General features: G+C 43.2%; 1 protein-coding gene and 1 non-coding gene across 2 annotated transcripts; one reads left to right on the top strand and one right to left on the bottom strand.

Annotated features, from left to right (window-relative positions):
• Positions 1–9,966: 9,966 nt before the first annotated feature.
• On the top strand, positions 9,967–12,914 carry LOC123068463 (urease accessory protein G). Its single transcript, XM_044491047.1, has 7 exons — positions 9,967–10,155; positions 10,242–10,445; positions 11,046–11,106; positions 11,443–11,644; positions 11,990–12,111; positions 12,241–12,345; positions 12,451–12,914. The coding sequence occupies exons 1-7, from the start codon at positions 10,079–10,081 to the stop codon at positions 12,532–12,534; spliced, it is 855 nt and encodes a 284-aa protein (XP_044346982.1). The 5' UTR covers positions 9,967–10,078; the 3' UTR covers positions 12,535–12,914.
• A 117-nt stretch (positions 12,915–13,031) lies between these two features.
• TRNAR-ACG (transfer RNA arginine (anticodon ACG)) lies at positions 13,032–13,104 on the bottom strand. Its single transcript has one exon. It is a non-coding gene; the product is annotated as a tRNA-Arg (tRNA).
• Between the last annotated feature and the right edge of the window lie 11,763 nt (positions 13,105–24,867).

Below are 24,867 nucleotides of genomic sequence, written 5' to 3' on the forward strand. Positions count from 1 at the left end.
AATCCCATGATATAAATGCTAGCCATTTTTTTAGGGTGGCCGCTGCACACCATCTAGATCGACCACTGGATCGATCGAGCCATGTTTTAAAGGTTGCAAAGAAAAAGGTAAATCGCAAGTTGCGGTGCCGTGACGTGTTTTATTAAACACATTACCGACGTAGACACTCATACTCACGCACATACACTTATCTCTATGAACGCATGCATGCACATCCTATCTCTAGCAACACCTCCGAGGGACTGAGCCATCACATCATTTTGAAATTGATACAGACGCCTTCATTGTCGACACGGGAATGTTTTCTCCCACTGAACGCACATCGTCGAAAGGCCTGAAATCAATTAAATAAAATACAAGCACCAGTGTCAAGTCTATGACTTGAACCCTAGTGGGTTGGGGATATCACTGTCCTTCTAGGAATCATAGATTGGTGCCACGATAGGTTGGGAGCACTTTGTTGATGCCTAATGATCCGCTTGTTCATCTATTAAATGATGACTACCCAATTGATTTTTATGGCTGTTGATTTTTTCTTTGAGATTCATGCTTTTCTCTGTGCTATTATATGAGCTAGATTGGGTTGTTTTCTTTACTAGACATATATTTGGTATAGTCGATTTCTATGGGGCTGAAGGTGGCCACCCTCCCTTCTTCCCCTTTACTCCCTCCGTCTCATAATATAAGAGCGTTCTTTACACTACTGGAGTAGTTTTTTAATGTTTTTCTGTTTTGTGTGTTTCTCCATTTTTTTAATTTATTAGTTGGTTTTCCTTTTTTCATTTGTAAGTATAGATAATTGTCCGTGCTTTGCAACATGGTAAAAATATTCTTGTATGTTATCTCATGGTTAACCTGTGATATTAATGTGATAGTATAAAAAATTGTTTATCAAATCATGCATGTGATTTACCTACCTAAATAAACTATCAAATAATGTCATGCCACTTATTTTCTTGCCAAATATAACATAATTTTATTTTGTAATCAATAAAAGACAAAATCATTAAGACGGTTTTTTAAGGAAAACTAACAAAAAAACAAAAAATAGGATAAATCGAGGTTGAGAGAGGGGGGGGGGTGTTGGACGAAGGATGAGGTGGACGACAAATCCTTACATTATTTTTAAGTAGGATAGATTTTTGGCGCTGGGTGAGTGTAAATGTATATACACAAACAGTATGCAATATGTATAGTATTATATGATTGTTGTTTGCATCCTATAAAAAGTGCAATTTTATTGTAAAGTTGTGTGCATGTTTTTTAAACGTTTTTTGCATTATGTTTTCTTCTTAAAGAGTAATACCAATGCTAATAACTAATTTCTTTAAATTGTTTCTTGTAAAGTTGTGTGCAAGTTTTTAAAACTATTCCTTGTAAAACTTTATTATTTTAAATTTTATTTAGTTATTATTTATTTTTTAGGGGTAATAGGTAACATCAATGCCACTAACTAATTTATTCTTAGGAGATTTTTCTTTTAATTTCACTATTATATGCTTATTCTTGTATATTATAAAAACCACAAATTATTAGGTGCAAATGTTGTCATTATTGCCTTATGTTTTTTCTTTCTTTTTAAAGATAATACTAATGCCATTAATTCATTCTTACTTAGAGAACTTCATCATTTTGATTTTGATTTTAGTTCTTGTTTTATTTTATTTTATTTCGTCTTTAAGGGTAATCCTACTGTCACTAATTTATTCTTTCTTAGAAAACATTATTTTTGTTTATATTTTCTTTGAAATGCACCACCACAAGTATTAGAATTCCAGGCAACCGACTTCTTTTCTTCTTTTAGTTATTGGATTAATAACTCGCAATAATTAAAATCATGGTAATTGGAAAACTATAAGAATACTTAAAACATACTTTGCTATCAAACGGGGGCCTTAGTTGTATATGATTGTTTTTGTATGCATGCACTATCAGCTAATAATACCTACGTACGGCTTAGATGTATTGGACATCTGAAACCAGTGATTATTATTTTTATTTTCATTTTCATTTTAACGGCACCCGGCAATCTCCCAGCAAAAGAAAAGAAAAAACACGTCACCATAGAATCGGGTTTAGGGTTTAGGGTTTAGGGAGTAACATAGAGTAGTAAGTTGCCGATGTTACTATTCTATGTTACTACCTCCATAGTGGGTAGTAACATATGATTGGCATCATGAAAGAGGTCATTTATTAGGTTATAGACTCATTATACCTTGAAATATGTGATGTTACAGTAATTACCTAAGTTACCACAAACCCATCTCTCCTCATTAATTAGCTGCCACATAAGCAATCTTGTATTGAAATGTGTGATGTTACTAGTTAAGTTACTCCCATTGTGACTAGTCTTAGGCTAGTCATAGTGGGGTAACTTAGGTAGTAACTTAACACATCCCAAAATAATTTTGCTTATGTGGCAAGTATTTAATGAGGAAAGAGGTGCTTGTGGTAACATAATATGTTACAGTAACATAGCGCTTCCCGAGGCATAATGAGTATATGAGCTGATAAATGAAGCCATCTATGACATTACTAATATATTACTTTGCACTATGGAGATAGTAACTTAGACTAGTGTCATATGCATGACACTAGTATAAGTTATTCCCCACTATGACCAGCCTTAGAAACAAGATGAGGCACAATATTAGGACCGAATTAATGAGTGTGAACCTGCTAGTCCTGTTGAATAGCTTCCCCTTCCAACATGCCATCCTGGAACCCATCATATCAAGGATGAATTGGATGTCTTACCGCCAAGCCGCCTCAAGTGGAGAGGCAAGCCTAAGTACCTGCATGGGAATTCTTTTTGCTGGCAAGGAAAGGACCTAAGGATGTGCTCTGTATCCAAGCCTTGGCAAGCGATTGGAAAAACCTTCACTTTTAAGGATGTTACTAGTGGTTGGGATGTCACCCTATGACACCGCTTGAGAGAAAGTTGTGTGCATATTCATTGTAAAAAATAGATGGAGTCCTCGCCTCCATCTAGAAAAAGAAGTAAAAAAAGAAAAGAAAAAAAATCATCAACGCAACTTACCTGTGAGCGCCACTTTGCATAGCTCTTCATTTTAAAAAATGTGTGGGTCAAGCATTTAAAAAAATTCCTCACCTCCATCTAAAAATAATATCCCAAAAGTTTTTTCACCGCGTCCAACCAGCTTGTGCCACATGACATAGTTGGTTGGCCGCCCTTCACGCGACGCTTAATGGGTTTAAGGGCCAGTTTGGTTCATGTCTTGGGCATGATACGCCTGGCCTGGGGCCTCCCTGGATTTTGCCTAGGCAATGTTTGGTTCGAGTCCTGAGTCATCCGACACTAGCCTGGCCTGGGAAAGGTGTTTAGTCCAGGCAAGTGTTTAGCCACAGCCAGGCCTCCGATTCCTCACGCCTGGACGCCAGGCAAGTGCTGCCTGGATGCTAACCTCTCCCATCTATATTATTTTATTAATGGCTGTGGCGCCACCTGGTGGCGCCTCTTGAGTTGGGACTATGTGCACTAATCAAGCTGACGAATTAGTTAACGTCCATGTATGACAGGATTTTTATATCAATCCAAATGAGTAATAGTTGCATGTTGGTTGTTAGTTGTTACAAATCCAAGACATGGCGATAGAACTGCAGCAGCAAGAGTGTTCATTGATAAAGCAGAGCAAGCGTAGTAGTTTCATACATGTGTATTTGTTTTGGTAATTCTACCGCGCATAAAATGCCAAATTTAAAGAGTCGGAGAGCACATATATCCTTGAGCATAAATTTCTGAAGTAAGGTTGAGGTCAAGAGATAATATTTCTGAAATAAGGTTGAGGTGAATAATGTCTTCAGTCCGTGAAAGAGATGCCTATATATACTTATGAAGCATAAATTTATCATTGAATTCTTCATGTGATTTATGTGTTAGCATTTCCTGATGAACAATGCCATAGCTATAGACATCACCCATGCTTGAGGTTTCCCTACCATGTCATACTCTGCAATAATATTTTGAAACATAAATTTCATGAGAGGACAAAAAATGAAACATGATATCGGCTAGTATTAATAAGACCAAAATACATGTGTGGTGTGCCAATGGCAGGTCTCCAGATAGTGATCATGTTTTTTTTGATAAAGAACTTTTCATTGAATAGATATATATCGAGGTGATACAATCATATCGAAAGAAAGCTCGGCCTCTACATAGCTAGATGCACACAGCCAAAAAGTTCAGAGTACCCTAAAAATAAAATAATTTGATACAATGCCAAGCAATAAATCGCGTCCAGCCTAAGGAGCGGTAGATCCTATCCGTAAATCACACCGCCATCCATGGGGGTAGAAAACCTCCCTGGCCGTACGCTCCAGCCATGTAGACGCCATCATAAAAATGTCCCTGTCTTCCGGCTTCTGCAGGATAGACCAAGTACGGAGCCATCGTGTATAAACATGAATAACCTGCATAGGAGATGAGACGCATTTATTGTTAAAAACCACATCATTCCTTGTAAGCCACATTGCCCAGCATAAGACCGCCGCTCCCACAAGAATATATGCAGAAAATTGTTTATCTATACCCCGCAATCAGTTGCCGAACATATTCCGTACACTACGTGGTGGGTATAAATTCGAAGCTACTTGGACCATAGCCCAAACTGCTCGAGCGAACTTGCACTCAAAAAATAGGTGTTTGATAGACTCGTCATGTTGGCAAAAGACACATGTCTTGGAACCATGCCAGTTTCGTCGTGCCAGATTATCTCTAGTTAGGATGACTCCTTTGTTAAGAAACCAGAGGAAACTCTTCACTCTTAGGGGAATTCTAGCTTCCACAATGTCCTGTTATCTACTGGAACATCAGAATGAACCATTGCATCATACATGGATTTGATCGAAAATTTGCCATTCTGATGCAAGTCCCATCAAAAAGTGTCCGGCTCATCTGACAGTTGAATGTCCTCCAGGCGAGTAAGTAATTCATTCCATGCTGTCAGACGAGTGCCCAAAAGATCCCTATGGAAAGAAATATCGGGATTTTCCTGTCCTAAGACTTGTTAGATCGTGAAAAATTATGTCTGACGATCCGGTACAAGCTCGGATATTGCACCATTAGTGGAGTGTTTCCTAACCAGGTATCTTCCCAGAAACAAACCTGACCACCGTCCCTAACCAAGAAGGTCCCAAATTGGAAGAAGAATTCCTTGGCCTTCATGACACCACTCCAAAAATGTGAATCACCAGGTTTCCAATGAATTTGAGAAATGGCATTGGATCCCACATACTTGTTGCGAATGATTTCTTGCCATACTCCATTCTCAGTGAGTAGTTTATAGACCCACTTGCTGAGAAGAGAGGTATTTTTAATCTCAAGGTCTTGGATTCCCAGGCCCCCTTGGCTTTTAGGTCTGCATAATACGCTCCACCTAGCCAGTCTATATTTCTTGGTTTCGTTATCACATTGCCAAAAAAATCTGGATCTAAAGTAATCTAGACGCTGTAGAACCCCTTTCGGCAGGTGGAAGAATGACAACATGTATAAAATCATGTTTCTTAGGACGGAATTGATCAAGATCAACCGCCCCCCATAAGACAAGAGTTTGGCCTTCCAACTGGCTAAACGTTTCTCAAGTCTCTCTTGCACATGCTTCCACTCAGCGATAGTTAAACGCTGATAGTGTATGGGGACCAGATACCTAATCGGAAACTGCCCGAGCTGGCATCCAAAAATCTCAGCATACTCGGGTGCAGATTCCGCAGCATCTCCAAAGCAAAAAAGTTCACTTATGAAAATTAATTTTGAGACCAGAAAGTTCCTCAAAGGCACATAAGAGCAGCTTGAGATTTCTTGCTTTATCTAGATCATGATCCATAAATAGAATCGTGTCATCCGCATATTGTAGAATGGATAGGCCATCTTCTACCAAGTGTGGAATAACCCCGCTAATTTGACCATCCAACTTGGCCCCCTCCACTAGGGTAGCGATCATATGTGTTACCATGTTTGATCTGTACATTAGACGACTTGTTTGGTGCTACGTTGGATTTTTACATTGGACTGACTTGTTTGTTACTTGTTTTGACTCATGTATATGAACATCCGGTGTCGAGGAACTTTCTGATTTCTATGTTTTTCCCAGCAAGCGTGGGAGTTAAAAATTTCTTTACAACAAAACCTAATGGTGGAGGAACATAGGCGATATCAAGGTTCGGTGTACTTGGAAAGAAAAGGTGAAACCTAGATCCCTATGTCTGCATGCGGGCAAGTGGAAATCGTCTCCTTCAGTTTCAACAAAACTTTCCAACTCAGCCACAAAGAAATCAAATAGTCTGAGTATTTGTGCTTCTGAAAGTAACTAAACCATGTAAAAATAAACAAGAAATCTAATAGACGGGACTTAGTAGAGCAATCAAATTCACTTACGGCGGATGTCGGTACCATTAGATAAGCTGGAAAGGGAACCTCTTCATATTGTTGGACAACACATTTCTTACTATTAACAATGGAGCTAAATATCTGATCGTTGACTGGTTAGGAGGCATGTGGTAATAAGTTAAGGAAATAAATAGCAATTACTCTGTGGTATGAGCGTATAAATAGTACACTCGTAGAAAAAATGGTCAATTTAATCTTAGAACTGTATCCCTCTGCTCCTAACCTTCTAAAACAAATTCACGCAAGAGTCCAAACATGAAGTGATTATCCAACTGGATTTGGACTATCTTCGTCAACTGGTCCTTAAATTCATAAAAAATATAGTCGCAGCTCCCAAGTCCCAACACATGGGAGATTAGATTGTATTTAAGCTTAACCAAATATCAAGTGTAAACAAGAGTTTTATTTCCTATTATGGGACATCAAGGGAATAAAGATGTGTTGTTGGTATGACCTTCCCCTAGCCCTAATCATAATCCAAAAATATTTATGATTAGAGTGGCTCCTCCGTCTGTTCAGTCTTTCTAGAACAAAAACACCAAAATCTTTTCTAGATCAAAAGGAACTAAATTAGCATATAAGAGGAACTGAAAATATTGATATCATATATCGACTTGCAGCTGCGCAGCTGAGTTGTGAATTTGTAATGTAACTTCTCTTTTGCTGGATACTGAAGCTGGGGATTATCATGAATGTTATTGAACTTCAGCACCTTGCATAAAAATAGCAAAGCTAGATACCAGCTCAACTAATGCATACAGATTGTTCTGAAGTTTTTTTTGGATTGGCGTTCACTGTTCAACAATATCATATCGCTTACCATCATGTCAGTATACTTAGGCATATAGGCAAAATATAATGCATCGTATTATTTCCTTGAACATACCTACCTTTGTGGCATAGATATTTTGTAGTTCTATTTGAGTCATTTTAGAATCCTCCATTTTCTTCGGCTCTTTCTTCTGATAAATTGTCAAAAGAGCTTATTGCATCATCCTGGATATTAACATCAGAGCTATCATCTTCAATAAGTTTCCGAAGTTGCGATATACTCTACTTTGTGGAAGCTGCTGGGTGAGAAGAAACCTACACAAAAAAGGGTAAAATAACAGAACTCTTTCAGGTCTATCATGTGCATTCAGAAAGGACAACAAAGTATTGCTTAGTATGTAAAAGTGACATGGACACATGCGCCTTGATATTTTTAAGCCTCAACACAGGCATGCTTGCTTGCATTTGACATTCAAGGAAAAAAAGAAGAACAATTAAAAAGGACGCCCCCTACTTCGAGTTAATGAAATTTTAGAACTATGTCACCAGCCCAATCAACTCTATTTGCAAGGGTGATCTAAATTATCAGCAGTCGGACTTGTTCAGTCTTAGATCCTGCATAATAATAACTGCATCGAGAAGGATTGAATTTTAACCTGGAAACCATAGGGCGGAGACATCAGCAAATAATCGACTGCAAGATTAGATACAGTCACAAGTTGCTGTTGTAATTACTTCCCTCCCACAAGCAGCAAAAGGGTGTGTTAATGGAAGCAAGTTAGTGCAGGTGCAGCGTACACATAGAAATTCCACATTATTGACCCAAATAATCTCACCGCCATCTAGAATTCTTTAGAGACGCCCACTTCCCTTGCTGCTTACTTCTTTTTACTCACTAAACTTGATGTTGTAATTGACTCTCGAGTCTCTTAGTGACAACCTGCAGAGGGACAGATCGATGATGAATGGAATCAACCAGGTGACAACTGACAAGTAGTGGTCAAGAGGAGACAAAAAGAAGTAGGGGAAGAACCAACCATCATCGCAACTCACAACTTGTCCTCACCAGCGCTTGGCAACGTTCCCCATGAATCAACCACCGAGGTGACGACAACGTAGACGGGAAACTTATCTTTGAGAGGTGGTCGGCGGCCGTTGATGAGAGATCCATCACCAGCTGTTTGTGTTGCTCCTGGACGACGACGGGCAATATCCAATTTAAAAAATAGGCCCGGTGTCTTGGACCTATGTAGATCCTTGATCACATTTTGTGTGTACATGAATTTGTCATGTATACACCGCATCTTGGTGAAGGCGCATTGATTCCTGGAAATAATTTGTGTTCATGAGTACACCCAACCTGTTTGCCATGAGCTTGGAGAAGAATTTTTCTAAGTTGTCCGTGAGGTTGATTGGCCTGAAATCCGCAACCTGCGAGGCATCCACCATCTTGGGTAGCAATGCAATGGATGCCTAGTTTAGTAACCCGAGGCGGCGGCCCCGCAAGTCAAACACTTGCCTGAATGCCGCAACCATGTCAACTTTAATGATGTCCCAGAATATTTTATAAAAGTTTCCCGTGAAGCCATCTTGGCCTGGCGCTTTTTCGCTTGGGCAGGAGAAGAAGGCCGCCTTGATCTCCTCATCCGAGAAGGGGTCTTCAAGCTGCGGAGGATCTCGGTCCCCCGTCGGCCGGAGGGACTATTTCTCGGTTTTTGCTAGGTTCAACATCTTGGTTGGGACTATGTGGTGGTAGCGATGTCTCTCGTTAGGAATAATTTCTCCCACGTCCTATCCCCGTCCCGATGGTGCGATTAGCATCGTCGGAAGATGTGTGGAGGTGTATCTCCATTGGATCTCGTGGGACTCGGTTGGTGCTTGTCTTCGATCAATCTATTTGGATCCAGTTTTTGTTCATCTTCGTTTGTGTGGTTACATGTTTGATCTTTTCGATCTACAACTCTCTTCATCAGTGATGGTTTTTGCTCTGGTGCGCTGATCCTTTAGGGTCTTAGCACAACGACTTTTGGTCTACTAATTTTGGACGTGATGCATATACATTGATCATTGCCTTGGATATCGTCATGATTATTCCATCTTCTATCAATTGACTAACAGTAATATATTTACCCACTATGTGCTATTTTCTCGAGAAAAGCCACTAGTAAAATCTACGGCCCCCGGGTCTATCTTTTATCATATTGCTTTCCGATCTATTTTTTGCCGCATTTGTTTTCGGATCTATTATTTCAAAAACCAAAAATACTTTACTGCACTTTTTATTTGCATCTTTTATTTCATGTTTTATTCGGATCTATTCATGCAAATACATACAAACCAATATATCTTTTTTACTGAGAAGCGGTTGACAACCCCTCTTACGTGTTGGGTGCAGATACTGTTTACATAGTATTGTTTGGTTCTTCTACTGGATTGATACCCAACTACTGCATCATCCCTTCCTTTTTGAAGAAATACCGACACAATTTCAAGGCGCATCAGTAGTGTGGATAGTAATAAAGCCTACTCAAATGGCAAATACAACACATCGGATTGATTTCAAACATTGATTTCGAGAAAAGTTACTATAAGGTGAATTGGAAATTTGTTCAACAAAACCCACACATGACATGCTTTTCGAGGTGGTGCCAATGAATTTATGATATTGTCAGAGATTGGAGCTAACTGGTGAGATGTGTTGGATCTCTCCAACCGGTGATTAATTTTAATGATGTCACTCGGTGAACTTTCAGAAGAAGAAAAAAGAAAAAAACACGTCACCAAAAGAATCTAGCAGCGTCATCCTCCATTCCTCCTCTTGAGGTGAGAATCCCAGAAGGTCAACCAACCGGCGGAATCAAAGTCTTATCCTTCCACTTCCAAGTCTGGATTCCGTCCATGGCGTCCCAGGATCACCACCACCACCACGGCGGCCACTCCCACGACGACGACCACCATCACCGCCACCATCACGGGTGAGTCTACCCGCCTCCGCCTCGCCATCCTTCTCGCCGTCCGCGCAGCCGACTCAACCAGCACCTGCCCTGCTTTGCGCTTGCAGGGATGCCGCCGGGAAGGGGGCGGGGGCGGGGTCGTGGGTCGGCGAGGACGGGCGCGTGTGGCACTCCCACGACGGCCTGGCGCCGCACTCCCACGAGCCCATCTACTCCGCCGGGGACTTCTCCAAGCGCGCGCCGCCGCTCGACTCCCGCAGCTTCGCCGACCGCGCCTTCACCGTCGGCATCGGCGGCCCCGTCGGCACCGGGTACGCCCAGCTTTTCTCCTGCGGTTGCTTAGGTGCCGGACTGGCCGTTATGCTGTGTTGTCCGGCGAGATAGGAGCCGTCTCTGCTGCATTTTCCCTCTGAATCTGCCTGTGTTTCCCGCGTAGTGTCGGTGCAGATGTCAGCTATAGCCTTTTGATCTTTGGAGATAACTGTGGATGCATGTACTACACACATTTTAGCCGCTGAAAAATGTTGCTTTGACCACAAATCTGTTGTGAAATATTGGAGTTATTCTCGAGCAGAATAGACATTATATGCACTGTGATTACTGATTAGTGAACACTGTCATATGCTTAGGGATTGTCTGCCTCCCTTGCTGTGCTTACAGCCATACACTATTTTGGTGTTCTTGCTGTTGCGGTTATGTTTCCCTGCCACAGTATAACATCCTAGCATTTTGGAATTCAGAAGCGAGTTCTGGGGGTCTGGGCAATTCGAAGAAATTTGTGCACAGCCTTTTTGTGTTGACGAAATAACCTCATGTGGTGAAGCAAGGGCTTCTAATTTCATATCATAACAACTATGGAATGACGAAGTGAGATGACCCCCACCATCTTCTCTCTGTTTTGCCTTATGCAGGAAGACTGCCCTGATGTTAGCACTCTGCACTTGCCTCCGTGACAAATATAGTCTTGCAGCGGTATGTGGCATGGTTCTATCCTGTGCTTCTCTTAAGATTGCTTAAGATACCATCTACTTCTCCTGATTAAACTACACCGCTTGCTGCATCTTTGGGCATTGGACTTTCATCATAACATTTGAAGATATATTTGGTTGGTCCTGTTTCTGAACTTCAAAACAGTTGATTCATATAACAGGTCAATTTTTGTCTGTGGGGGCCAGCATTGAAATCTTACTACTTCTAATATTCTTGTGATATTTTCTTAAACACAAATACCTAATAGTCTCCACCCTGTATGCTTGAATTATATTACACCCTTAGGATTTCTCTTTCTTTATTTTTTATTATGTGCAGGTTACAAATGATATATTCACAAAAGAGGATGGAGAATTCTTGGTCAAGCATGGAGCTCTGCCTGAAGAGCGCATACGTGCTGTCGAAACTGGAGGCTGCCCTCATGCCGCTATACGTGAGGACATCAGCATAAATCTGGGCCCTCTGGAGGAGCTATCCAACTTGTACAAGGCCGATTTGCTGCTCTGTGAATCTGGAGGAGGTATTGTCCCTGTTGAATCCCACATTGGAAGGTTTATCATCGTGTATGTTTAGACCGGCTTAGTGTTGTCAGTTGACTGTTTCGAAAATGTCCTGTAGCTTTTTGTTTTGCGATGAAACCTGTATCCTTTTCCGTAATATTGTTTAGGAATATGCAGTGTGCACTACTGGTTTTTCTGAAGCTGTTTTGTTGTTTCTTGGGCATTAGTTGAACATCTCGATTGTCCCTCTGCTTCTGGATAATGGGTCACTGAAGAGCATCATCACGGCCCCAGCTTAAGCCATTTTGTGATTAAGTCCATGACCAGGCACTAAGAAAGCTACTTTTTGTGCATCTTGTGTGCAGATAACCTGGCAGCCAACTTCAGCAGGGAGCTAGCAGACTACATAATCTACATCATCGACGTGTCCGGTGGGGACAAGATACCAAGAACAGGCGGCCCTGGGATAACCCAAGCAGATCTCTTGGTGCGTCACCGCACCTTCTAAGCCATTCAACTAGACTGCAAACCTGTATCACGATGCTGATTTATCTTCTCACCTTGCTGAGACAAGTTCACCGTTTTCACTAACTCGGACCATCCGTCCCAAACTCAGGTCATAAACAAGACAGACCTTGCCTCCGCGGTTGGAGCCGACCTAGCCGTGATGGAGCGAGACGCCCTTCGGATGCGGGAAGGAGGGCCCTTCGTGTTCGCCCAGGTTCAAGATCAAACCATGCACACACATGCACACATGCGCAGTTCTCTATTCCTTGTAATAATCGTAATGCCATGAACTCATTCTGCTCTGACATCGCTGGTGCAGGTGAAACACGGGGTTGGCGTGGAGGAGATTGTGGACCACGTGCTGCGGGCCTGGGAGATCGCCACCGGCAACAGGCGCCGATAGAGAGGCTCTCTCACGCGACCGAAACGCCGGCGAGTAATTTTCGGGCATGTGTTCACGTATGTCGCCCGAACACACGCACACACGCACGTGTAAATTGTGGAGCCGTCTTCTTTTCGCCCCGAATAAACTGCACGTCCCGCTGGAAAACAATGGTGCGTGCTTTGTGGCGTACCGCCGCTACGATCTGAACCCGAATACAGTGGGCGAGTTCTTCATGTAACTTCATCAGATGTAAGGTCCTTGATGAGAATGAATAAGCAAAACTGTAATGCTAGAACATTGTTGCCTTCGCTGTTTCATGAGCTGGGCACTCTGGAGAACAACAAAACAGTAAGGTTCTTTCGAATCCGAGGATATATAAAACAAAAATGGTTCTGTCACGGTATGTTGAAGCATTTTGATCGATGGATCAGGTCTCATAATCAGCAGAATTTGGGAACTTTAAAATGGATTGTTATCATGGGTACAGAAGCTTTAGGAAAAAAAATGACTCCAAACGACTCCGCTGGGGATCGAACCCAGAATCTCTGGTTTCGTAGACCAGCGCCTTATCCATTGGGCCACGGAGTCCTGGATGAATGCGGACACCACAAAACAGCTAAAGTAGGCTCTGTAATGATCAGAATGGGGAAAACAAATGAGTGCTCAACACTACATTTAAATGGAAAGCAAAATTATCCATGGATTTAGTGTTGGGGAACGTTGCAGAAAACAAAAAAATTTCCTACGGTTTCACCAAGATCCATCTATGAGTTCATCTAGTAACGAGTGATCGGATAGCATCTACATACCTTTGTAGATCACGCGCGGAAGCGTTCAAAGAACGGGGATGAGGAAGGCGTACTCGACGTGATCCAAATCACCGGAGATCCTAGCGCCGAACGGACGGCACCTCCGCGTTCAACACACGTACGGTCAGCGTGACGTCTCCTTCTTCTTGATCCAGCAAGGAGGAAGGAGAGGTTGAGGAAGATGGCTCCAGCAGCAGCACGACGGCGTGGTGGTGGTGGAGCTGCAGTACTCCGGCAGGGCTTCGCCAAGCACTATGGAGGAGGAGGATGTGTTGGAGAGGGAGAGGGAGGCACCAAAGGCGTGGGGTGAGAAGTCCTCCATCTCCCCACTATATATAGGAGGGCCAAGGGGGGCGCCGGCCCTAGGAGATCCAATCTCCTAGGGGGCGCGGCGGCCAAGGGAGGAATCCCTCCTCCCCAAGGCACCTAGGAGGTGCCTTCCCCCTTTAGGACTCTTCCCTTCTTGAACCCTAGGGGCATGGGCCTCTTGGGGCTGGTGCCCTTGGCCCATGTAGGCCAAGGCGCACACCCCTACAGCCCATGTGCCCCCCCGGGGCAGGTGGCCCCACCCGGTGGACCCCCGGGACCCTTCCGGTGGTCCCGGTACAATACCGGTGACCCCGAAACTTGTCCCGATGGCTGAAACAGCACTTCCTATATATAATTCTTTACCTCCGGATCATTCCGGAACTCCTCGTGACGTCCGGGATCTCATCCGGGACTCCGAACAACATTCGGGTTACTGCATATACATATCCCTACAACCCTAGCGTCACCGAACCTTAAGTGTGTAGACCCTACGGGTTCGGGAGACATGTAGACATGACCGAGATCGCTCTCCGGTCAATAACCAACAGCAGGATCTGGATACCCATGTTGGCTCCCACATGTTCCTCGATGATCTCATCGGATGAACCATGATGTCGAGGATTCAATCAATCCCGTATACAATTCCCTTTGTCAATCGGTATGTTACTTGCCCGAGATTCGATCGTCGGTATCCCAATACCTCGTTCAATCTCGTTACCGGCAAGTCACTTTACTCGTACCATAATGCATGATCCCGTGACCAGACACTTGGTCACTTTGAGCTCATTATGATGATGCATTACCGAGTGGGCCCAGTGATACCTCTCCGTCATACGGAGTGACAAATCCCAGTCTTGATCCGTGTCAACCCAACAGACACTTTTGGAGATACCCGTAGTATACCTTTATAGTCACCCAGTTACGTTGTGACGTTTGGTACACCCAAAGCACTCCTACGGTATCCAGGAGTTACACGATCTCATGGTCTAAGGAAAAGATACTTGACATTGGAAAACTCTAGCAAACGAACTATACGATCTTGTGCTATGTTTAGGATTGGGTCTTGTCCATCACATCATTCTCCTAATGATGTGATCTCGTTATCAATGACATCCAATGTCCATAGTCAGGAAACCGTAACCATCTATTGATCAACGAGCTAGTCAACTAGAGGCTTACTAGGGACATGGTGTTGTCTATGTATCCACACATGTATCTGAGTTTCCTATCAATACAATTCTAGCATGGATAATAAACGATTATCATGAACAAGGAAATATAATAATAACTAATTTATTATTGCCTCTAGGGCATATTTCCAACAGTCTCCCACTTGCACTAGAGTCAATAATCCAGTTCACATCGATATGTGATTAACACTCAAGGTCACATCCCCATGTGACTAACACCCAAAGAGTTTACTAGAGTCAATAATCTAGTTCACATTACCATGTGATTAACACTCGATGAGTTCTGGGTTTGAACATGTTATGCTTGTGAGAGATGTTATAGTCAACGGGTCTGAATCTTTCAGATCCATATGTACTTCGCAAATCTCTATGTCATCTTGTAGATGCAGCTACTATGCTATATTTGGAGCCATTTCAAATAACTGTTCTACTTGGAGCTATTCTAAATTGTTGCTCCATTATACGTATCCGATATCTCTACTCAAAGCTATCCGGATAGGTGTTAAGCTTGCATCGTCGTAACTCTTTACGTCGAACTCTTTATCACCTCCATAACCGAGAAACATATCCTTATTCCTCTAAGGATAATTTAGACCGCTATCTGGTGATCTACTCCTAGATTACCTTTGTACCCTCTTGCCAGATATGTGGCAAGGCACACATCAGGTGTGGTACTCAGCATGGCATACCGTATAGAGCCTATGACAAAAGCATAGGGGACGACCTTCGTCCTTCCTCTTTCTTCTGCCGTGGTCGAGCTTTAAGTCTTAACTTCATACCTTACAACTCAGGCAAGAACTCCTTCTTTGACTGGTCCATCTTGAACACCTTCAAGATCATGTTAAGGTATGTGCTCATTTGAAAGTACCATTAAGCATTTTGATCTATCCTTATAGATCTTGATGCTCAATGTTCTATAGCTTAATCCAGGCTTTCCATTGAAAAACACTTTCCAAATAACCCTATATGCTTTCCAGAAATTCTACGTCATTTCTGATCAACAATATGTCAACAACATATATTCATCAGAAATTCTATAGTGCTCCCACTCACTTCTTTGGAAATACAAGTTTCTCATAAACTTTGTATAAACCCAAAATCTTTGATCATCATCAAAGCATACATTCCAACTCCGAGATGTTACTCCAGTCCCTAGAAGGATTGCTGGAGCTTTGCATACTTATTAGCATCTTTCAGGATTGACAAAACCTTCCGGTTTGTATCACATACAACCTTTCCTCAAAAAACCGTTGAGGAAACAATGTTTTGACATCCTATCTGCAAGATTTCATAAATAATGCAGTAATCGCTAATATAATTCCAACAGACTCTTAGCATCGCTACGAGTGAGAAAGTCTCATCGTAGTCAACTCCTTGAACTTGTCGGAAAACATCTTAATGACAAGTCGAGCTTTCTTAATGGTGACATTTACCATCATTGTCCGTCTTCCTTTTAAAATCCATCTGTACTCAACAGCCTCACGACCATCGAGCTGTTCTGTCAAAGTCTACACTTTGTTTCCATACATGGATCCTCTCTCGGATTTTATGGCCTCGAGCCATTTATCAGAATTCGGGCCCACCATTGCTTCTCCATAGCTCGTAAGTTTATTGTTGTCTAGCAACATGACTTCCAAGACAGGATTACGTACCACTCTGAAGTAGTACGCATCCTTGTCATCCCACGAGGTTTGGTAGTGACTTGATCTGAAGTTTCATGATCACTATCATAAGCTTCCACTTCAATTGGTGTAGGTGCCACAGGAACAACTCCCTGTGCCCTGTCACACACTAGTTGAAGAGACGGTTCAATAACCTCATCAAGTCTCCACCATCCTCCCACTCAATTCTTTCGAGAGAAACTTTTCCTCGAGAAAGGACCCGATTCTAGAAACAATCCCTTATTGCTTTCGGATCTGAGACAGGAGGTATACCCAACTGTTTTGGGTGTCCTATGAAGATGCATTTATCCACTTTGGGTTCGAGCTTATCAGCCTGAAACTTTTTCACATAAGCGTCGCAGTCCCAAACTTTTAAGAAATGACAGCTTAGGTTTCTCTAAACCATAGTTCATACGGTGTCATCTCATCGGAATTTTGTGGTGCCCTATTTAAAGTGAATGTGGTTGTCTCTAATGCCTAACCCATAAACTATCGTGGTAATTCGATAAGAGACATCATGGTATGCATCATATCCAATAGGGTGCAGTTATGATGTTCGGACACACCATCACACTATGGTGTTCCAGGCTGTATTAGTTGTGAAACAATTTCCACAATGTCTTAATTCTGTGCCAAACTCGTAATTTAGATATTCATCTCTATGATCATATCATAGATATATTTTATCCTCTTGTCACGACGATCTTTCAACTTCACCCTGAAATTACTTGAACCTTTCAATAATTCAGACTCGTGATTCATCAAGTAAATATAGTCAACATCTACTCAAATCATCTGTGAAGTAAGAACATAACGATATCCACTACATGCCTCAGAACTCATTGGATTGCACACATCAAAATGTATTACTTCCAACAAGTTGCTTTCTAGTTCCATTTTACTGAAAACGAGGCTTTCAGTCATCTTGCCCATGTGGTATGATTTGCATGTCTCAAGTGATTCAAAATCAAGTGAGTCCAAACGGTCCATTTGCATGGAGTTTCTTCTGTTGGAAATATGCCCTAGAGGCAATAATAAAAGTATTATTATATTTCATTGTTCATGATAATTGTCTTGTATTCATGCTATTACTGTATTATCCGGAAATCGTAATACACGTGTGAATACTTAGACCACACTATGTCCCTGGTAAGCCTCTAGTTGACCAGCTCGTTGTGATCAACAGATAGTCATGGTTTCCTGACTATGGACATTGGATGTCATTGATAACGGGATCACATCATTAGGAGAATGATGTGATGGACAAGACCCAATTCTAAGCATAGCATAAAAGATCGTGTAGTTCGTTTTGCTAGAGCTTTGCAAGTGTCAAATATCTCTTCCTTCGACCATGAGATCGTGTAACTCCCGGATACCGTAAGAATGCCTTGGGTGTACCAAACGTCACAACGTAACTGGGTGACTATAAAGGTACATTACAGGTATCTCCGAAAGTAGCTGTTGGGTTGACACGGATCGAGACTGGGATTTGTCACTCCGTATGACGGAGAGGTATCTCTGGGCCCACTCGGTAATGCATCATCATAATGAGCTCAATGTGACCAAGGTGTTGGACACAGGATCATGCATTACGGCACGAGTAAAGTGACTTGCCGGTAACGAGACTGAACAAGGTATTGGGATACCGGCGATCGAGTCTCGGGCAAGTAACGTACCGATTGACAAAGGGAATTGCATACAGGGTTTTGATCGAATCCTCGACATAGTGGTTCATCCGTTGACAACATCGAGGAGCATGTGGGAGCCATCATGGGTATCCAGATCCCGCTGATGGTTATTGACTAAGAGAGTCTCGGTCATGTCTACATGTCTCCCGAACCCGTAGGGTCTACACACTTAAGGTTCAGTCACGCTAGGGTTGTAGGGATATGTATATGCAGTAACCCGAATGTTGTTCGGAGTCCCGGATGAGATCCCGGACGTCACGAGGAGTTCCGGAATGGTCCGGAGGTAAAGATTTATATATGGGAAGTCCTGTTTCGGGCATCGGGACAAGTTTCGGGGTTATCGGTATTGTACCGGGACCACCGGAGGGGTCCCGGGGGCCCACCGGGTGGGGCCACCCATCCCCGGGGGCCACATGGGCTGTAGGGGGTGCGCCTTGGCCTACATGGGCCAAGGGCACCAGCCCCACAAGGCCCATGCGCCTAGGGTTCCAAAGGGGGAGGAGTCCTACTAGTGGAAGGCACCTCCTAGGTGCCTTGGGGGGGAGGGAAACCCCCCTAGGCCGCCGCACCCCCTAGGAGATTGGATCTCCTAGGGCCGGCCACCCCCCCTTGGCACCCCTATATATAGTGGGGGGAGAGGAGGGACTTCATACCTTGTGCCCTGGCCTTTGGTTGCCTCCTTCTCCCTCCCCAACACCTCCTCCAACTCCATAGCGCTTAGCGAAGCTCTGCCGGAGTACTGCAGCTCCACCAACACCACGCCGTCGTGCTGCTGCTGGTGCCATCTCCCTCAACCTCTCCTCCCTTCCTTGCTGGATCAAGAAGGAGGAGACGTGGCTGATCCGTACGTGTGTTGAACGCGGAGGTGCCGTCCGTTCGGCGCAGGTCATCGGTGATTTGGATCACGTTGAGTACGACTACATCATCACCTTGCAAGCTTCCGCACGCGATCTACAAGTGGTATGTAGATGCAAACTCTCTCCCTAGACTCGTTGCTTAGATGAACTCATAGATGGATCTTGGTGAAACCGTAGGAAAAATTTTAATTTTCTGCAACGTTCCCCAACAGTGGCATCATGAGCTAGGTTTATGCGTAGTTCTCTTTGCACGAGTAGAACACAACTTTGTTGTGGGCGTGGATTTTGTCATCTTACTTGCCTCTAATAGTCTTTTCTTGCTCAACGGTATTGTGGGATGAAGCGGCCCGGACCAACCTTACACGTACACTTACGTGAGACCGGTTCCACCGACTGACATGCACAAGTTGCATAAGGTGGCTGGCGGGTGTCTGTCTCTCCCACCTTAGTTGGAGCGGAATCGATGAACAGGGCCCTTATGAAGGGTAAATAGAAGTTGACAAAATCACGTTGTGGTGATTCGTAGGTAAGAAAACGTTCTTGCTAGAACCCAATTGCAGCCACGTAAAAGATGCAACAACAATTAGAGGACGTCTAACTTGTTTTTGCAGCGATTGATCATGTGATGTGATATGGCCAGAAGTTGTGATGAATGATGAATTGTGATGTATGAGATCATGTTCTTTGTAATAGGATTCACGACTTGCATGTCGATGAGTATGATAACCGGCAGGAGCCATAGGAGTTGTCATTATTTTTTGTATGACCTGCGTGTCATTGAATAACGTCATGTAAACTACTTTACTTTATTGCTAAACGTTAGTCATAGAAGTAGAAGTAGTCGTTGGCGTGACAACTTCATGAAGACACGATGATGGAGATCATGATGATGGAGATCATGGTGTCAAGCCGGTGACAAGATGATCATGGAGCCCCGAAGATGAAGATCAATGGAGCTATATGATATTGGCCATATCATGTCACAACTATATAATTGCATGTGATGTTTATTATGTATTATGCATCTTGTTTACTTAGAACGACGGTAGTAAATAAGATGATCCCTTATAAAATTTCAAGAAGTGTTCTCCCCTAACTGTGCACCGTTGCTACAGTTCGTCGTTTCTAAGCACCACGTGATGATCGGGTGTGATGGATTCTTACGTTCACATACAACGGGTGTAAGACAGTTTTACACAGCGAAAACACTTAGGGTTAACTTGACAAGCCTAGCATGTGCAGACATGGCCTCGGAACACGGAGACCGAAAGGTCGAACACGAATCGTATAGAAGATACGATCAACATGAAAATGTTCACCGACGATGACTAGTCCGTCTCACGTGATGATCGGACACGGGCTAGTCGACTCGGATCGTGTAACACTTAGATGACTAAAGGGATGTCTAATCTAAGTGGGAGTTCATAATTTGATTAGAACTTTATTATCATGAACATAGTCTAAAACCTTTGCAAATATGTCTTGTAGATCAATGGCCAACGCTAATGTCAACATGAACTTCAACGCGTTCCTAGAGAAAACCAAGCTGAAAGATGATGGCAGCAACTATACGGACTGGGTCCGGAACCTGAGGATCATCCTCATAGCTGCCAGGAAACAATATGTCCTAGAAGGACCGCTAGGTGACGCTCCCGTCCCAGAGAACCAAGACATTATGAATGCTTGGCAAACTCGCGCTGATGATTACTCCCTCGTTCAGTGCGGCATGCTTTACAGCTTAGAACCGGGGCTCCAAAAGCGTTTTGAGCATCACGGAGCATATGAGATGTTCGAAGAGCTGAAACTAGTTTTTCAAGCTCATGCCCGGGTCGAGAGATATGATGTCTCCGACAAGTTCTGCAGTTGTAAGATGGAGGAAAACAGTTCTGTCAGTGAGCACATCCTGAAGATGTCTGGGTTGCACAACCGTATGACCCAGCTAAACATTAACCTCCCAGATGAGGCGGTCATTGACAGAATCCTCCAGTCGCTCCCACCAAGCTACAAGAGCTTTGTGATGAACTACAACATGCAAGGAATGGAAAAGACCATTCCTGAATTGTTCTCGATGCTGAAGACAGCAGAGGCTGAAATCAAGAAAGAACATCAAGTGTTGATGGTCAATAAGACCACTAAGTTCAAGAAGGGCAAGGGTAAGAAGAACTTCAAGAAGGACGGCAAAGATGTTGCCGCGCCTGGTAAGCCAGTTGCCGGGAAGAAGTCAAAGAATGGACCCAAGCCTGAGACTGAGTGCTTTTATTGCAAAGGGAAGGGTCACTGGAAGCGGAACTGCCCCAAATACTTAGCGGATAAGAAGGCCGGCAACACCAAAGGTATATTTGATATACATGTGATTGATGTGTACCTTACCAGTAATCGTAGTAACTCCTGGGTATTTGATACCGGTGCCGTTGCTCATATTTGTAACTCACAGCAGGAGCTGCGGAATAAACGGAGACTGGCAAAGGACGAGGTGACGATGCGCGTCGGGAATGGTTCCAAAGTCGATGTGATCGCCGTTGGCACGCTGCCTCTACATTTACCTACGGGATTAGTTTTGAACCTCAATAATTGTTATTTAGTGCCAAGTTTGAGCATGAACATTGTATCTGGATCTCGTTTAATACGAGATGGCTACTCATTTAAGTCTGAGAATAATGGTTGTTCAATTTATATGAGAGATATGTTTTATGGTCATGCTCCGATGGTCAATGGTTTATTCTTAATGAATCTCGAGCGTAATATTACACATGTTCGTAGTGTAGATGCCAAAAGATTTAAAGTTGATAACGATAGTCCCACATACTTGTGGCACTGCCGCCTTGGTCACATTGGTGTCAAGCGCATGAAGAAGCTCCATGCAGATGGACTTTTAGAGTCTCTTGATTATGAATCATTTGACACGTGCGAACCATGCCTCTTAGGTAAAATGACCAAGACTCCGTTCTCCGGAACAATGGAGCGAGCAACCAACTTGTTGGAAATCATACATACCGATGTGTGCGGTCCAATGAGCGTTGAGGCTCGCGGAGGATATCGTTATGTTCTCACTCTCACAGATGACTTGAGTAGATATGGGTATGTCTACTTAATGAAACACAAGTCTGAGACCTTTGAAAAGTTCAAGGAATTTCAGAATGAGGTGGAGAATCAACGTGACCGAAAGATAAAATTCTTACGATCAGATCGTGGAGGAGAATACTTAAGTCACGAATTTGGTACACACTTAAAGAAATGTGGAATCGTTTCACAGCTCACGCCGCCTGGAACACCTCAGCGAAACGGTGTGTCCGAACGTCGTAATCGCACTCTATTGGATATGGTGCGATCTATGATGTCTCTTACCGATTTACCGCTATCATTTTGGGGATACGCTCTAGAGACAGCTACATTCACTTTAAATAGGGCACCGTCTAAATCCGTTGAGACGACACCGTATGAATTATGGTTTGGAAAGAAACCTAAGCTGTCGTTTCTAAAAGTTTGGGGATGCGAAGCTTATGTCAAGAAACTTCAACCTGAAAAGCTCGAACCCAAGTCGGAAAAATGCGTATTCATAGGATACCCTAAGGAAACTATAGGGTATACCTTCTACTTAAGATCCGAAGGCAAGATCTTTGTTGCCAAGAACGGGTGCTTTCTGGAAAAAGAGTTTCTCTCGAAAGAAGTAAGTGGGAGGAAAGTAGAACTCGATGAAGTACTACCTCTTGAGCGGGATAGTGACGCAGCACAAGAAACCATTCCTGTGATGCCCACACCAACTGAAGAGGAAAACCATGATAATGATCAAGGTACTTCGGATCAAGTTACTGCTGAACTTCGTAGGTCCACAAGGACACGTTCCGCACCAGAGTGGTACGGCAACCCTGTCCTGGAAATCATGTTGTTAGACAACAATGAACCTTCGAACTATGAAGAAGCAATGACGGGCCCAGATTCCAACAAATGGCTTGAAGCCATGAAATCCGAGATAGAATCCATGTATGAAAACAAAGTATGGACTTTGACAGACTTGCCCGATGATCGGCGAGCGATAGAAAACAAATGGATCTTTAAGAAGAAGACGGGCGCGGATGGTAATGTTACCATCTATAAAGCTCGACTTGTCGCTAAGGGTTATCGACAGGTTCAAGGGATTGACTACGACGAGACATTCTCTCCCGTAGCGAAGCTAAAGTCCGTCTGAATCATGTTAGCAATTGCCGCATACTATGATTATGAGATATGGCAGATGGACGTCAAAACAGCATTCCTTAACGGGCATCTTAAGGAAGAACTGTATATGATACAGCCGGAAGGTTTTGTCGATCCTCAGAACGCTAACAAAGTATGCAAGCTCCAGCGATCCATTTATGGACTGGTGCAAGCATCTCGGAGTTGGAACATTCGCTTTGATGAGATGATCAAAGCGTTTGGGTTTATGCAGACTTATGGAGAAGCCTGCGTTTACAAGAAAGTGAGTGGGAGCTCTGTAGCATTTCTCATATTATATGTAGATGACATACTCCTGATGGGAAATAATATAGAATTTCTGGACAGCATTAAGGCCTACTTGAATAAGTGTTTTTCAATGAAGGACCTTGGAGAAGCTGCTTATATATTAGGCATCAAGATCTATAGAGATAGATCGAGACGCCTCATAGGTCTTTCACAAAGTACATACCTTGATAAGATTTTGAAGAGATTCAGAATGGATCAGTCCAAGAAGGGGTTCTTGCCTATGTTACAAGGTATGAGACTGAGCTCAGCTCAGTCACCGACCACGGCAAAAGATAAAGAAGAGATGAGTGTCATCCCCTATGCTTCAGCCATAGGATCTATTATGTATGCCATGCTGTGTACCAGACCCGATGTAAAAAACCTTGCCGTAAGTTTGGTAGCAAGATACCAAAGTAATCCCGGCAAGGAACACTGGACAGCGGTCAAGAATATCCTGAAGTACCTGAAAAGGACAAAGGACATGTTTCTCGTTTATGGAGGAGACGAAGAGCTCGTCGTAAAGGGTTACGTCGACGCTAGCTTCGACTCAGATCCGGATGACTCTAAGTCACAAACCGGATACGTGTATATGTTGAATGGTGGAGCAGTAAGCTGGTGCAGCTGCAAGCAGAGCGTCGTGGCGGGATCTACGTGTGAAGCGGAGTACATGGCAGCCTCGGAGGCAGCACATGAAGCGATTTGGGTGAAGGAGTTCATCACCGACCTAGGAGTCATACCCAATGCGTCGGGGCCGATCAAACTCTTCTGTGACAACACTGGAGCTATTGCCCTCGCAAAGGAGCCCAGATTTCACAAGAAGACCAGGCACATCAAGCGTCGTTTCAACTCCATCCGTGAAAATGTTCAAGATGGAGACATAGAGATTTGCAAAGTACACACGGATCTGAATGTCGCAGATCCGCTGACTAAACCTCTCTCGCGTGCAAAACATGATCAACACCAGAACTCTATGGGTGTTCGATTCATCACAATGTAACTAGATTAGTGACTCTAGTGCAAGTGGGAGACTGTTGGAAATATGCCCTAGAGGCAATAATAAAAGTATTATTATATTTCATTGTTCATGATAATTGTCTTGTATTCATGCTATAACTGTATTATCCGGAAATCGTAATACACGTGTGAATACTTAGACCACACTATGTCCCTGGTAAGCCTCTAGTTGACCAGCTCGTTGTGATCAACAGATAGTCATGGTTTCCTGACTATGGACATTGGATGTCATTGATAACGGGATCACATCATTAGGAGAATGATGTGATGGACAAGACCCAATTCTAAGCATAGCATAAAAGATCGTGTAGTTCGTTTTGCTAGAGCTTTGCAAGTGTCAAGTA

Source organism: Triticum aestivum, chromosome 1A (assembly GCF_018294505.1).
Source record: "Triticum aestivum cultivar Chinese Spring chromosome 1A, IWGSC CS RefSeq v2.1, whole genome shotgun sequence".
NCBI classification, from domain to species: Eukaryota; Viridiplantae; Streptophyta; class Magnoliopsida; order Poales; family Poaceae; genus Triticum; species Triticum aestivum.